The sequence below is a fragment of the Lepidochelys kempii genome, chromosome 11 (genome assembly GCF_965140265.1).
Source record: "Lepidochelys kempii isolate rLepKem1 chromosome 11, rLepKem1.hap2, whole genome shotgun sequence".
Lineage (NCBI taxonomy): Eukaryota > Metazoa > Chordata > Testudines > Cheloniidae > Lepidochelys > Lepidochelys kempii.
Window position 1 is genome coordinate 41,379,742 of NC_133266.1, and position 13,395 is coordinate 41,393,136.

Here is a 13,395-nt window from a genome sequence, read left to right on the forward strand (position 1 = left end):
AGAGCCATGGACTGAAGTGGCTTTTCATCATCTCTCTGCTATCCGTGCCTGAATTGGCCAGAGAAGGAAATGTGCCTACACGGTTTATTTCGTTCCATAACACATTCGTTTGTGGCTGATGATACGCTCTGCAGGGCAGCAGGATCAGTCCTGCCCCTGTGCACTGACCTGACCCCCCTCCCAGGGGCACTGGGGACTAACCACGCAGACGCCACGTGCACGAGGGGCGAGCCTGCAGACCGCTCTGTCTCCCCCCATCCCCTCCCCTCCCCATATGCAAATACTACTGCTTTGCTACAGGGAGCATTTCGCGCCACAGAATTAGGCCCTTACAGTACCACAAACTCCACTGCAGGAAAAAATATTAGAGGATGCTTTCGGCCCCCTCTTTGCACTCCCCGGAGCCCTCTGCTGCTCTCTAAACAGGGAGCAGGCTGTCTGTTGCACGGGGGAGCAGTAAGGGGTCCTCTCCTAGAGGGGTGTTGCCTGCACCTTCCAGGACTCGGGCTCCAACGCGGGAAAGGTGCCCCCAGTCCCCGCCCCCCTGACAGTCCCGAGCTGGTTTGGCGCGAGCTCGCAGCCTGCTGTCGACCTTCCCAGTCCAGCGCACGCTGCCCGGATCGCGCCCGAGCTACCCGTTATGACTAGCCGTTACAAGAACCGCGCGCGCCCTGCAGCTGGTAGCATGGATCCCTTCGGCATGCAAGTGAGTAGCGGACGGGGCCGCAGGGCTGAACGCGTGCTGGAGCGGGGAGTGCAATGAATTACAGGCTCTGGAGGACGGGGACGTGCAGTAATTGTAGGCACCGGACGCTGAGCGGGGCAGAGGGTGCAGTGAGTTGCACGATCCAGAGGAAGGGGGCTGAATGAGATGGGGGCGGGGGGGGATGGGGGCTGAGGGTGCAGTGAGTTGCACCCGCTGGAGGAAGGGGGCTGAATGAGGTGGGGGGGATGCAGTGAATTGCACGCGTTGGCGGATGGGGGCTGAGGGTGCGGTGAGTTGCACCCGCCGGAGGAAGGGGGCCGAATGAGGTGGGGGGGATGCAGTGAATTGCACGCGTTGGCGGATGGGGGCTGAGGGTGCGGTGAGTTGCACCCGCCGGAGGAAGGGGGCCGAATGAGGTGGGGGGGATGCAGTGAATTGCACGCGTTGGCGGATGGGGGCTGAGGGTGCGGTGAGTTGCACCCGCCGGAGGAAGGGGGCTGAATGAGGTGGGGGGGATGCAGTGAATTGCACGCGTTGGCGGATGGGGGCTGAGGGTGCGGTGAGTTGCACCCGCCGGAGGAAGGGGGCTGAATGAGGTGGGGGGGATGCAGTGAATTGCACGCGTTGGCGGATGGGGGCTGAGCTAGCTGCAGGAGGGAGGCTGAGGGGCGGTAAGTTGCAGACTCCGGAGGAGGGGGGCTGAGCGGGACGCGGTGCAGGAAGCTGTAGGCGGTGAAGGGGGGGGGGGAGCGGGGTAGGCTGCGGGCGCTGGCTGGATGTGGCGGCCCGGCAGCTCCCGCCCCCTGCCCCACACACGTGTCCCCGTGGAAACACGCTGCGACGCCCCCTTTTTTTTTTGCGGGGGTGGAGGTGTCCCTGCAGGCGGGGGCCGTGGCGGCGGCGCTCGGACAGCGGACCCTCCGGGGCAGTCTGCGCTATTGGTCCGCCCGGACCCTTCCAAACTCGCGTTCAGCCCGATGCGTCCCCCCGGTCCCGGGGTCAGTCGCGTCGATTGCGGCGGGAGCCCCGTGGCCGGGCTCGCTGCTGGCCCGGCTGCCCGAGGGATCCTGTGGGAAAGGTGGAGGAGGCAGGCAGCCCTGCCGCGTGTCCCGGCCGGCACGCTGAGCCGCGTGTCTGCTCCCGCGCCCCGCCCTGTGCTGCTGCCAGGCTCGGCTCCCCTGCTCTGCCCCAGCCGCTCAGCCCTGCCGCTCGTCCGGCCCATGGCGATCTCTGCCCTTCAGAGCTTGCTGACTGGGGTCCCTGAGCTTTGCGAAATCCAAACAAGGTCCTTGCACTCTCTCCCCATCAAAACAAGGGTGGCTGCAGGCTCCCAGTTGAGTAGGACGTGTCTCCATGCCAAGCTGCGGCCTTCCCACTGTCTGGGTGGAGGAGAGCTTTGCGAGCTAAATAAAGCCCTGGGGATCGCTCACGGGAGGAGAGCCCGGTGTCCCCAGTTCCCCACTGTGTTGGGAAGAAATACTGGTTAAAAACTGTTCTTTAGAAAGTCTCTCCATGTCTACTGGATTTATTTTGCACTGGCGTGGCTTCATTGGTCTTGCTCCGCATCTTGGTGCAGTGTGTGCCACTTGTGGCTTATAGCCGCCTAATGAGCCACATGGCTGTCAAAGAAGCCCTCACTACTTTGGGATGATTAAAATAGAAAGGATTTACAGTGAAGATGGTCAGGTTCACTTCTCTTGCCCATTTTGGGGTGCCGCAACTACCATGTTGGGGTGACCTGGTTGACACTCAGTGGGGTTCTATCTTGTGGTGTAAACAGGAGCTAACTGATGTGCCTGTACCACACTGCAGACACAGTTTGGAGGGACAGTTGAAACTCAGGTCCCTTCAAACAGAATAGTGCGTTAATAATGGAATAGGAATTGTGATTGTTGTGGCTTGGAAAGGACTTTTCAGGCTGTCCTGTGCTTATCTAGTGCAGTGTCTGCTCTGCACCACAGAGAGTGTAATGTAAGTTTTTACTGGAATGTTGCAAAAAGAAAAGGAGTACTTGTACTCACTTCAGCTGTAGCTCACAAAAGCTCATGCTCAAATAAATTGGTTAGTCTCTAAGGTGCCACAATTTTCTTTTTGCGAATACAGACTAACGCGGCTGATACTCTCAAACCTGTCATTGGAATGTTGGTGTTTAAAAACAAAAAATCTTGCCCTTGGGGTTTTGTAAAAGTTCACATCTGACTCCATATTGAGCTGATACCTACTTTGTTTTTCCTCTGCAAACCTACCTTTACCTCTGCTGAAAAACAATAGGCTCTCTAAAGAATGTGGTTTTGGTGGGAGTGCAAAGTGTCTAATTGGGGTGGAAGCATACCACATTGGAGAATGATTAATAGAGTACTGAAGAAGTTTTAGGCTGGTTTACACCTAAAATTTAGGTTGACTAGCTGTGTCCCTCAGGGGTGAGAGAGATGTTGTTAAAGTGACCTAAACTCCAGTGTAGATATTGCTACATTGACAAGAATTATTCCATTGGCCACTTTTTGGTGGTGGGGATTAATTACAAAGTGATGGAAAGCCCCTTTCGATTGCTGTACCACATGTTTACACTACAGTGCTATAGCTGTCCTGCTGTAGCGTGGACATAGCCTTACCCTCTTCATTGGCCGGATTAAAAAAGTAGTAGCTATGATCCGGGTGGAAGCAAATAGCTGTGTCTGATTGGGAGGAAAAAGAGAGACTGGTCTGCATGTTGGTGCAAATTTCAAACTCAGAACTGGTGGGGGGAGGGAGGTGGCAATCGTTTCTACAGTTGTGTTAGAATTAGATTACGTTCTCATGGCTCAGACAAGTGTATGCAATATCCAGCATGTGCAGACAGCACATATCTTTAAACCTCTCTGTGTGGCTACATTTTAAAGAGATTTCTTAAATATTTTGGGCTCAATGAGGTTGGCCTATGAATTGCTAGTAACCATAAGAGTTCTTTCAGCTTGGCATGAGCCACATCAATCACTGGTCACGTTGCAGTAACTGTTGGGTGATGTAGTGTGTTTAAATATGGGTACAGACATGGGTCTCCATTTACAACTCAAAATCTTAAACCATATTTACTGAGGATATGTGAGATTCCAAGGAAAAAGATAAATTTAAAGGCCGTCAAAAGATAAGACATTACAACCCAATGATGGTACGTAATGAAGTAATAAGCCATTGTCCCTAAAGCAGTTGTTCCAGTGTTCCTTTTCTGGGTTTTTTAATGCTTTAAAGAAATTTAGTTGATTAGTATTTGATTTCAGAAATTAAACTACAAACTAAAATGGTGATTTCTAGATGCTAGTCACACTCTATAAGATTCAACATAAAATAAAACTTGAAGGACTTTCAGAAGGGATGTAACTAATTTTGGTGGGATTTTTCACAAAAGCTATTATTTGTCAGAAGAAAGAAGAAACATTTATAATATTCAAGGATAAATCACTTATGTTAGTGACCAGAAATGCATTAGAGCAGAAACTACTCAATTTTAATTTTAGAGCTCTACTCCTGTCTCTTTTCAGTGCTGATGGTGTACTGAATGGATAAAAGTCTACTGCATATCTGAAAATTTAACCACATTAGGCTTTATAAGCACACTTTTAAAAGCTAGTGTACTATAGTGTAAATCATATTTTAATATTACATCCGATGAAGTGAGCTGTAGCTCACGAAAGCTTATGCTTAAATTAATTTGTTAGTCTCTAAAGTGCCACAAGTACTCCTTTTCTTTTTGTGGGTACAGACTAACACGGCTGCTACTCTGAAACCTGTCATATTTTAATGGTATTGTCATCCTCCCCTTGCAGCAAGCAGACCTTTCAGGAAAGAAGAACTTCATAGCATTCCGAAATATGAAATTGATCCCCATGGAAACGTCATCATCTGATGACAGTTGTGACAGTTTTGGTTCTGATAATTTTGCAAACACCGTAAGTACAGTACATGAATAAACAGAACTGAATGTGCTGTGTTGAAAATGTCCCAAATGCTTCATGTGTGATTTAAAACTGCTTGCTATGCTTACATTTCTATACAGTAGCTATGAATCTACAGTATGCACTATAATTTCATTTCACTTTTTGCTTGTCCTTCTAGGTAGTAATTGTTGGAGGCAGATTAGCTATTTATTCTATTCTTTGAAATGTCGCTTAAACTAATATGCTTGATGATTTGCCGTAACAGCTCTGAAACCATTTGTAAATCCCTGAACCATTTTGTTTTCTTTCTTACAAAAGCTATTCTCTTGTAGTGCACTTGTAAATGTGATTGGCTGTCTGCATGGTTCATGAAAAATTGGTTCTTTTTTTAAAAAAGTGTTTTTATTCTTTTTACAGAAACCAAAGTTTAGGTCAGATATCACAGAAGAACTGGCTAAAATTTTTTGTGAGGACTCGGATGATGATTCGTTCTGTGGTTTTTCAGAAAGTGAGATTCAAAATGTATTGGTGAGATGTGCAAATTAACTCACTAGTTTTAAAGTTTAAGTAATTACTAATTACTGAAATGTTACAGCCTCTAGGACACTTGCCAAATATAACTTTCCTTAATTTTAAAATCGCTTCTCTAAGTGTATGAGAGCGTGTGAATGCCTAATATGGAGAAAACTAAATTAAGTCTTGCAAGAGATAAAATTTGTGCATTTTAGAAAAATACTGTTTTTCCAGATTTAAAATTTAACTAGTACAGATTGAAACTTTGTTTATTGGATATGTACTCTGTTCGTGAGCATCTTGTATTTTCTTTTAAAACTGTTTGGACAAGATGGCCATCATTTGCTACAATCTGTGAGTTAGCATGACATGATATTGGTCTTCATGGCACTTGTGTAGCATAACAGGAAACAGTACAGGAAATTCTACACTTTGTAGGCAATGTAGAAATAGCAATAGATAGTAGAATTTCCCCCCTTCTACCTTTAATCAACTGCAGAACATCATAGCAGGCTTACTGCTTAAAAATAGCCCAAGAATAAATATTGAGCATTGTAGAGAGCAATATATTCATATTGCATGTAACATGGGTTATTGGAGTATTATGTCAAGGGATGTCCAGGGAAAAGAGTAGGTGCTCTTCTTGTAGAAAGAATACACATCTAAGTTAAATAATGAATAGTAGTTCAGAGAACTAACAGAGACAAAGTACGCTCATATATTCAAGAAAAGGGCAAGGACAAGCAATAACAGCATGAAAATTGGTGAGCAAGAACCACATATCAAGCTTAATACAAAATTATAGAAAATGGGATTGTCAGTATGAGCCTTGACAAGCAGAAAAAGAAGTACTAATGGTCCACAGCACGGTGTCTGTTAGACAGGTTAGTCCTAGATGGAAGCAACTTTATTTTGGTTAAAGTAAGATAAGACATGTCACCGAGTGGATAATTAATTAAGCAAACAAAAAATAGAATAACTATCTTCATTGGCATCACTAGTAAATTCTCATTACAATTGTGAACAGCATCAGAATACTAAATTGATAAAATACTTGATTTGGGACCGTAATTGTCTCAATGGCTATTTGAGTTGGGGCTGTATTTGTCTCAATGGTTAGTCCTGTGAGTAAGTTACAATTTGCTAGTGATCTTGTTTCCGTATCCATTGAATTCTTTGTAGTTTACAAACTTAGGCCTGACCCTGCACAGAGAACCCTGGTGGGGGACTTGTACACCCATGTGGACTAACTTGCAGGATTGGGCCCTTAACGCGTACCAACTCAAACAACATTTTTCTCTGAAATATTTTTACTAACTAGACTTACGAGTAAAACTAATCTCTCTCTTTCTGTGTATTGGAGCACTCTGTAAAACCACAAAACTTGTCAGGGGGTTTCATGGGTAGTAGTGCCCAAAACTTCAAAAAAATAAAATAAACCAACCTAGATTTCAGGTTGATAAACTTGCTTGTCAGACTAAACCATACAGCAATCCAGTGTCATTCATAAACAACAATATTGGTTTTTGATAGAAATTGGAGTCAGACTGTAAGGAAAATGGCTTACGTGCTAAGGAGAAGTTGCAATATAGGAGACATGAGAGACGCTCGATTCCTTTGAAAGTGGCTATGAAGTTTCCAACTCGAAGGTCTAAAAGGGGAAAGAGTGAAATAGCATCACCCCCTGAAATACAACCATCTGCTTTGGATTCTGACTCTGAAGAAAAGGGCCCCAAATTCTTAGAGAAAAGAGCTCTAAACATAAAGGAAAACAAAGCAATGGTAGGTATGCAGGAAAGTTCTTCAATTCATTTTTCTCCTTGACTTCTAATCTCTACGCAGTTCTCTTCTCTTATATAAGTTAACATTAATGGGAGTTATGTGAATGCATTAACAGAAATTTAGAGCCCTGATACGGCACATTCACTGGCATATGAAAATCCACATACTGAAATAGGTTCTTCAGCAAACATCTGGGTATTCTAAAGCCTTATTCCATGTTTAGGCTGTTAGCCTATTAAGCCTAAGCATCATTTTCAACCCATTGTCAGGCACCAGGATATAAAAATAAGATCTCAAAGAATATGACTGCATTTCCTATAAGGCAGTTGTACTTCTAGGCAATTGCCCTAATTTAATAATAGCACATAAACTCTTTTTTAAGACCATATGTTTCTCTTTTTTTCCCTAGCTTGCAAAACTAATGGCTGAATTAAAAAATGTCCCTGGCATTTTCACTGGCAGAAGATCATTGTCAACTACCAGCCCAGTAAGTAGAAATTTAATTTCTGTTTGTCTTATACTTCAATCATCTGAGTGTATCTACTTTTGATTTAAAAAAACAAAAACCCTTTCAAATAAAAAGCTTAATAGACCAAGTAAATCAAAGTCCAGTTGTTCAGAATTTTATTACTTGTTAAAACAATCATCCCAGTTGTGCAATTCCCTTTTGATTTGCCGTTCTATAAAAACTGAACAATATAGTCACCTGGAAGTGTCCATATCAAAGGCCAATTAAAGCCATAAAGCAAAACAAAACCCCTTTCTAAATGCTTATTTACACAAATGGAGAAAGGGGGGATGGGGGGCTTAAGCTTCAAAGGTCAGGTCTGAATGTCATCAACAGTTTGAAGGTGCTTGGATCCAGATTCTGGTTTGGGCCCATCTATATGTTTTACAGCTGCAATATCAATCTACTTAAGGAGGCAGCATGTCCCAGTGAATGGGTCACAGGATGGGGAGTCAGGAGTACCTGGATTCTACTCCTGGCATTACCAATGACTTGCTTGTATGACGTTGGGCATGTACTTTTCCTTTGTTGTGCCTCAGTTCCCCATCTGTAAAATGGGAATAAAGATGATATACCCTTCTAAATAAAACATGTTGAAAAGTACTATTAAAGTGCTATTTATTTGATTGATTATTAAGGTACTTGGAATCCTACTGAAAATATATGCTTTTCCATAAAACAGACAAACATATCTAAGCTCATTGAAACTCTCTTATGTTTACACAAGTGAATTGCTGCCTTCTACCTTATATAGGCACTGCCTGCTGCTTGGGGCTTTGTATGTTTCTACAGTTTGTTGAATGGCAAAGGTGAATTTACCTGCAATGTTGTAATTGTGCTCCATTTTCCGTACTAGAAACAAAGTTATTTTGTTTTTGTTTGCCTTTGAGGGCAAAGGGCTTTGTTTTAACTCATTTTTTCTTCCAGCGTCCAAAACGGGCTCCAAGAAGCTCGTTTCCCCAAAATGCTTTAAGGAGGAACCCAGACCGAATTTCTCGGCCTCACACAAGATCTAGGTCCCTGATTGATGGACCACCTACTCCGTTACAAGAGGAGGAAGATGATGACAAGTACAGCTTAGTGAGGAGAAGAAAGCTGTCTGATGAATACTCAGAGGTATGTTTAATGTGTTTGCCTTTTACAGTAGAACATTAATTGGGGAAACTTTAAAAATATAATTCGGTATTGGTTATTCAAATAAGTGCAGCTTAAGCCTGGTTGTTGGTCTCTTTGGCAGAGCTAGAAGCTCATGCAGAGCTAGTTGGTGTTCCAGTCCACACAGAGGCTAATGGGAGGTGTGGGAAAAAATGGAGTGTATTGCACAATTACCTTCTTATTTTATTTTTATTATCACAGTGGACGAATTGTCACTTTCTCCACTATAGTAGGAGCTAAAAAAAATAAAATAGCATTTGATTTCTGTTCTGTTACATTTCTAGAACTAAAGCTGGAGACCTGGATTGAGATTTTCAAAGCATCCCATTAACTCAGTACTCGTCTGCTAACTCTAGTGGAAGATACACATTTAAATCCCTTAAACTGCTTTGAAATTCTCTGCCCTTGTTTGTGTGGGGTTTCTGTTGGCAGTAATGTTATGACCACAAAATAAAACTTAGATTTTGATTCTTCCACACCCTTCAGCAAGAGATTCAAACTCCCAGGAGAAGTCGCCCTGGTGCTATGGCTCTTCCTCACATAGTGCGTCCAGTGGAAGAAATAACAGAGGAAGAGTTGGATAATATTTGTGAAACTGCCCGAGATAAAGTATATAACCAGGTGATGGTAAGTGTATTGCAAATCAGAGAAATGCAGATTGTGTATGTTAAGATAGCTTTCTCTTTTGGGTTCTCCTTAAGAATGTCAAGTCTTGGAAGAAGTACTAATGCAAATACCAAAACTATTTGCAAGGGATGGGTTGTTTGTTAAATGAGCTGTCTTGTTAACTAAACTACCTCTCTTGGCTTTCTTGTCTCCTGAACACCTGTTTGTTGATGTAGGGATCCACTTGTCATCAGTGTCGCCAAAAAACTATAGACACAAAGACAAACTGTCGTAACCCAGACTGTGTAGGTGTGCGAGGTCAGTTCTGTGGACCTTGTCTTCGCAATCGATATGGGGAAGATGTCAGGACTGCATTGCTGGATCCGGTAAGATAATTTAATGTGGGCACGGGGTTTGTCATGCTTAATATAGTGGGAGCCAAGTTCATGGAGCAATGGATTGTAGTTAACGCTGAAGATAGGATGTTGGTGGGCGAGCTGTGTTTTAATGCCTTTTAATACTGTAGTGCATGCACGCTTTCGTCTTTAAATATGTCAGAGCATCATGGGTGGGGGCTCACAGTGGAGACTTGAACTCATATGTGTCCTCTTGCCTTGTGTAATTCACAATTCTGAGTTAGTGTCCAGGTTCTCTATACAATGCATGGGGAGAATAGGATTCACAAATACCAGCATGCTGAGTGGGGAGCGACTCATCCAGAGTGTGGGAGACCCAAGTTCAAATCCCCACTCTGTCTGATGGAGCAGCTTGTCACTATGTTGGGTTTGGAAGGGAGTGGGGAAAATTGGGGTGCTCCTTGTGGCTCCATTGAAAGTACAGAAGATGCCTAGCACATTGGAAAACTTACTCTTTACTCACAAACACTAGCATTTGTTGGCATATCTTGACAGCATCTGTGCTAGCATGGAATTGTTTTGAGCCAGTGCCGGAGAGGGAAAGGAGTGGGATGAGGAGTCGCTGAGATTTTAGTTTCTTTAAAAGATGTCTTATTTTTCTTTAGAACTGGCGCTGCCCACCTTGTCGTGGAATCTGCAATTGTAGCTTCTGCAGACAGCGGGATGGCCGATGTGCTACTGGTGTGCTGGTTTATTTGGCCAAGTATCATGGCTATAACAATGTTCATGCTTACTTAAACAGGTAATTGCTATTTTTTTGCATGGTCCAGTTTTGTGTGTTAGGCAAGGGTCTGAAAGCCAGGAATGGAGAAATCCTGGCTTCTCCACTGAATTGCTTTGAAGTCTTAGTTAGGTAAATCTCTTATCCTCAGACCTGTCATCTGTGAAATTGAGATGATCTCAGAAGGATCTCATGGGAATTGATTGTTACTACTTAGTAATGTGCCAAAGTGGTGTACAGTGTAAACACTAAGTACTTATTCTGCTGGCAGTGAAGTTCAGTTATTACTTAGTCCACAGCTTTCAAACTGTATCTAAACTGAATGGAAATCAAATTCTTTAATGGATCAATCTGCTTTTCTTGAAACTAAAAGTGGTTCCTCTTTGTATTTTGCAGTCTGAAACGTGAACTTGAAATGGAAGATTGAGGTTGTGATGGGTTGTCAGTGGCACCTTTCTATAGTCATGTGCTCTTTCATCCATGTCAGACTTCGTGTGCAGTTAATTGTTCAAACATCTGAGGGTTTTAATCCCAGGGTGATCAGCGTTTTCTTTTTTTCAGGTAAAAAGGGACACGGATTTTTTTCAAGATAATCAAAAGCTTTCTGCAAATCATGTTGAGTCCTTTAAATATTGTTGGACAGGCTCTTTCTTTCCCCTTCCTGTTCTTACACAGTCTGGCTAGCATCCACATTTTTTCCCCCTTCCTCCCTGTAACGGGAAGTGAGACTTGACTTGGCTTTAAACTGATTAGTATCTTGTTCACACAGTTGCCCTTGCTGCAGTTTTTATCCACAGTTAACAGTTATTGAAAATGTTAAATGCATTTAATATATTAATAGCTGTGTTTCTCATGGACCTAAATGGAAATGTAGATGTTAATCCTTGGCCTGGTGAAACTGGTTAATTTCTGTCTCATTAAAATTTAAAATTATTTTAGGAAGAGTAACAGTAGCAAATGGAAGCAGAAACCTTTTAGGTGCAGTGATGGATCTGCTTTAAAATTAGCAACTCCAAAATGATTACTAGTCCTTCAAGTTTAAAGAGGAAAAACTTACTTGAGATTGTTTGTTTGTTTTAAAAACTTCTTTACAATGCGTAGATTTCCAGCATTTGGTTTTATAGAGTGCTCAGAAGTGCAAAACAACAGTGGGGGCAAAAATGCTGCATAAATAAGGAATTAATATAAACGTTTAAAGTTTCCAGAGTGTGACAAAGTGGGCCAAAATACAACTGAAAGACTGCTTTTGAGTAGTCAAAAATCTTGATGGACTCTGTTGATGTCTTCCTTTGTGATGTGAGCATGGAACACTGTTGAAAACTTCTAGGGCAGCCATGCTTTTCCTCACTGAACTAGGACTGGTGCAGCTCCACTGAAGATCGCAATGATGGCAATGCTAATGTGAGTTGGCAACAATGATGGAAAATGATTGCACCCTGTTTATATTAGTGTTTCCACTATTGCTGCCAATAGTGATGCTGCATCAGTGCAAAGTCAGGAGTGAGACACTACTAGTATGTAAGTGCAAAACCTCCGTTTGGCATAGAGGCAGAAGGTCAGTTCGAGACGCTTACTTAATCAGTCACAAATAAGGTTGCAAGATCAAATGTAATAAATCATATGTACTGTTTTTAGAGCTTTATGGACAAGTGGTCTCTAGCCATTTGGAAGTGGAGCCTGAATTTTCTTTTATTTTTTAAGAGCCAGTGGTTTCAAAGCCCATAGTTAGGATGGACCCTGTCTTGTACGAAACACATCTAACTATGTAGTGCAACTCAGATTTGGATAACAAAGTATTTTAAAAAGAAATTAAATGTCCTGACTGATGGGGTATTAAATGAGACTCCCAACCCTTTTTGATAAAAGCTAAGAAGTAATAGTCTAGGAGTACAGATGTAATGATTGAATATATTTTGGTAGCATTCACACATACTGTTGCCTGATCCTGAGCACAGTCTAGCTGTATTCCCACTTAAAGTGGTCTCAGCCTAGTTGTGGAACATTATTTTGCGTGACATGATTAATGAACCATAAGTACAGCTAAAAGCAAGGACTTAAAAGTTGAAAAGATCTAGTGTGCTGCATGGATGAGACCACTGTAATGGCATGAAATGGAAAGAGCACTACATCGGCTGAACCAATGTAATTATGAAAATGATTGTATAGTTAGTGAAGACTTCAAATGTAATGTTATAACTGAGATCAATCCCAAGTAGAATCATCTTGGATTTGTTGAGCCATAGCACTAGATATGCTCTTGGATCTTTCTGCTAGTAGGATATTTTATGCAACAAGTGTTTTTCTCTGGTGGTTTTTGCCCCTTACCACAATTCAGCACCTCCTACTGCAGCAAGGAACTATAGTAAGCTAGAGTGAGACTCTTCAAAGGCAATTAGGCATCCAGCAACTCCCTCTGCCTTTCATGACTGTCATTGTGTGTCTCTGAAAATCTCCGTCCTGCCTCCAAACGTTTTCTTTTAATTATGTCAAAGCTTGAACGGATGTATAGTCTAAGGTGGATAACACACTCATCCTAAATAGAGTGAATATTTCCGTCTTGGTCAAAAATCTAAGGTTGATCTTTTGCATTTCATGAAGAGGGAACTATATGTGCTGTGATAATTCAGGTGACCTTCTAATTGAGTTGCTAAGCTGTGTAAGTATTTCTGAAAGGTTTGTATTAAGACAAGACCTTAATGCTCACCTTAAACGTGTCATGTGAATAAATGCTGTAACTGGATCATCGGATCTATGAAGTGCTTTTGTACAAAATTTTATTTTGATAATAAAAGCTTTGTCAAGAGTTTCTGCCTCTTTTTTTGCTAACATTCAGTCTTACATAGGTTATCTTGTTCGTGCTTGCTTGCTTTTTTGTTGTTCGTTGGGTTAATGTTTATGCTAAAGTTTACTGCAGAATTAAAGAAAAATATCAACTAAATACATGGCCAGCTACTCATTCTCAAAATAGAACGGCTTCCACTTTCTATCAGATCCCATGTGTAGCTATTGATGTGAAAGCCATTTGATTATAGAAGTCTTCCTAATTATACACGCAGTGACATTGTCTAATTTTC

The 13,395-nt window shown here is 42.6% G+C and overlaps 1 protein-coding gene across 5 annotated transcripts; it reads left to right on the forward strand.

Moving 5' to 3' along the window:
- The first annotated feature begins 573 nt into the window (after positions 1–573).
- Positions 574–13,075, forward strand: CDCA7 (cell division cycle associated 7). 5 transcript variants are annotated; one of them, XM_073305877.1, is made up of 10 exons: positions 574–706; positions 4,510–4,632; positions 5,038–5,148; positions 6,667–6,915; positions 7,325–7,402; positions 8,351–8,539; positions 9,065–9,205; positions 9,421–9,570; positions 10,206–10,342; positions 10,718–13,075. In XM_073305877.1, exons 1-10 carry the CDS (start codon positions 641–643, stop codon positions 10,746–10,748), a joined length of 1,275 nt encoding a protein of 424 aa, XP_073161978.1. In that variant the 5' UTR covers positions 574–640; the 3' UTR covers positions 10,749–13,075. The 5 variants fall into 5 exon arrangements, with proteins under 5 accessions (XP_073161978.1, XP_073161980.1, XP_073161981.1 ...); XM_073305879.1 differs by having other exon boundaries at positions 10,247–10,342; XM_073305878.1 differs by lacking the exon at positions 574–706 and adding an exon at positions 3,715–3,854.
- Positions 13,076–13,395: the final 320 nt, after the last annotated feature.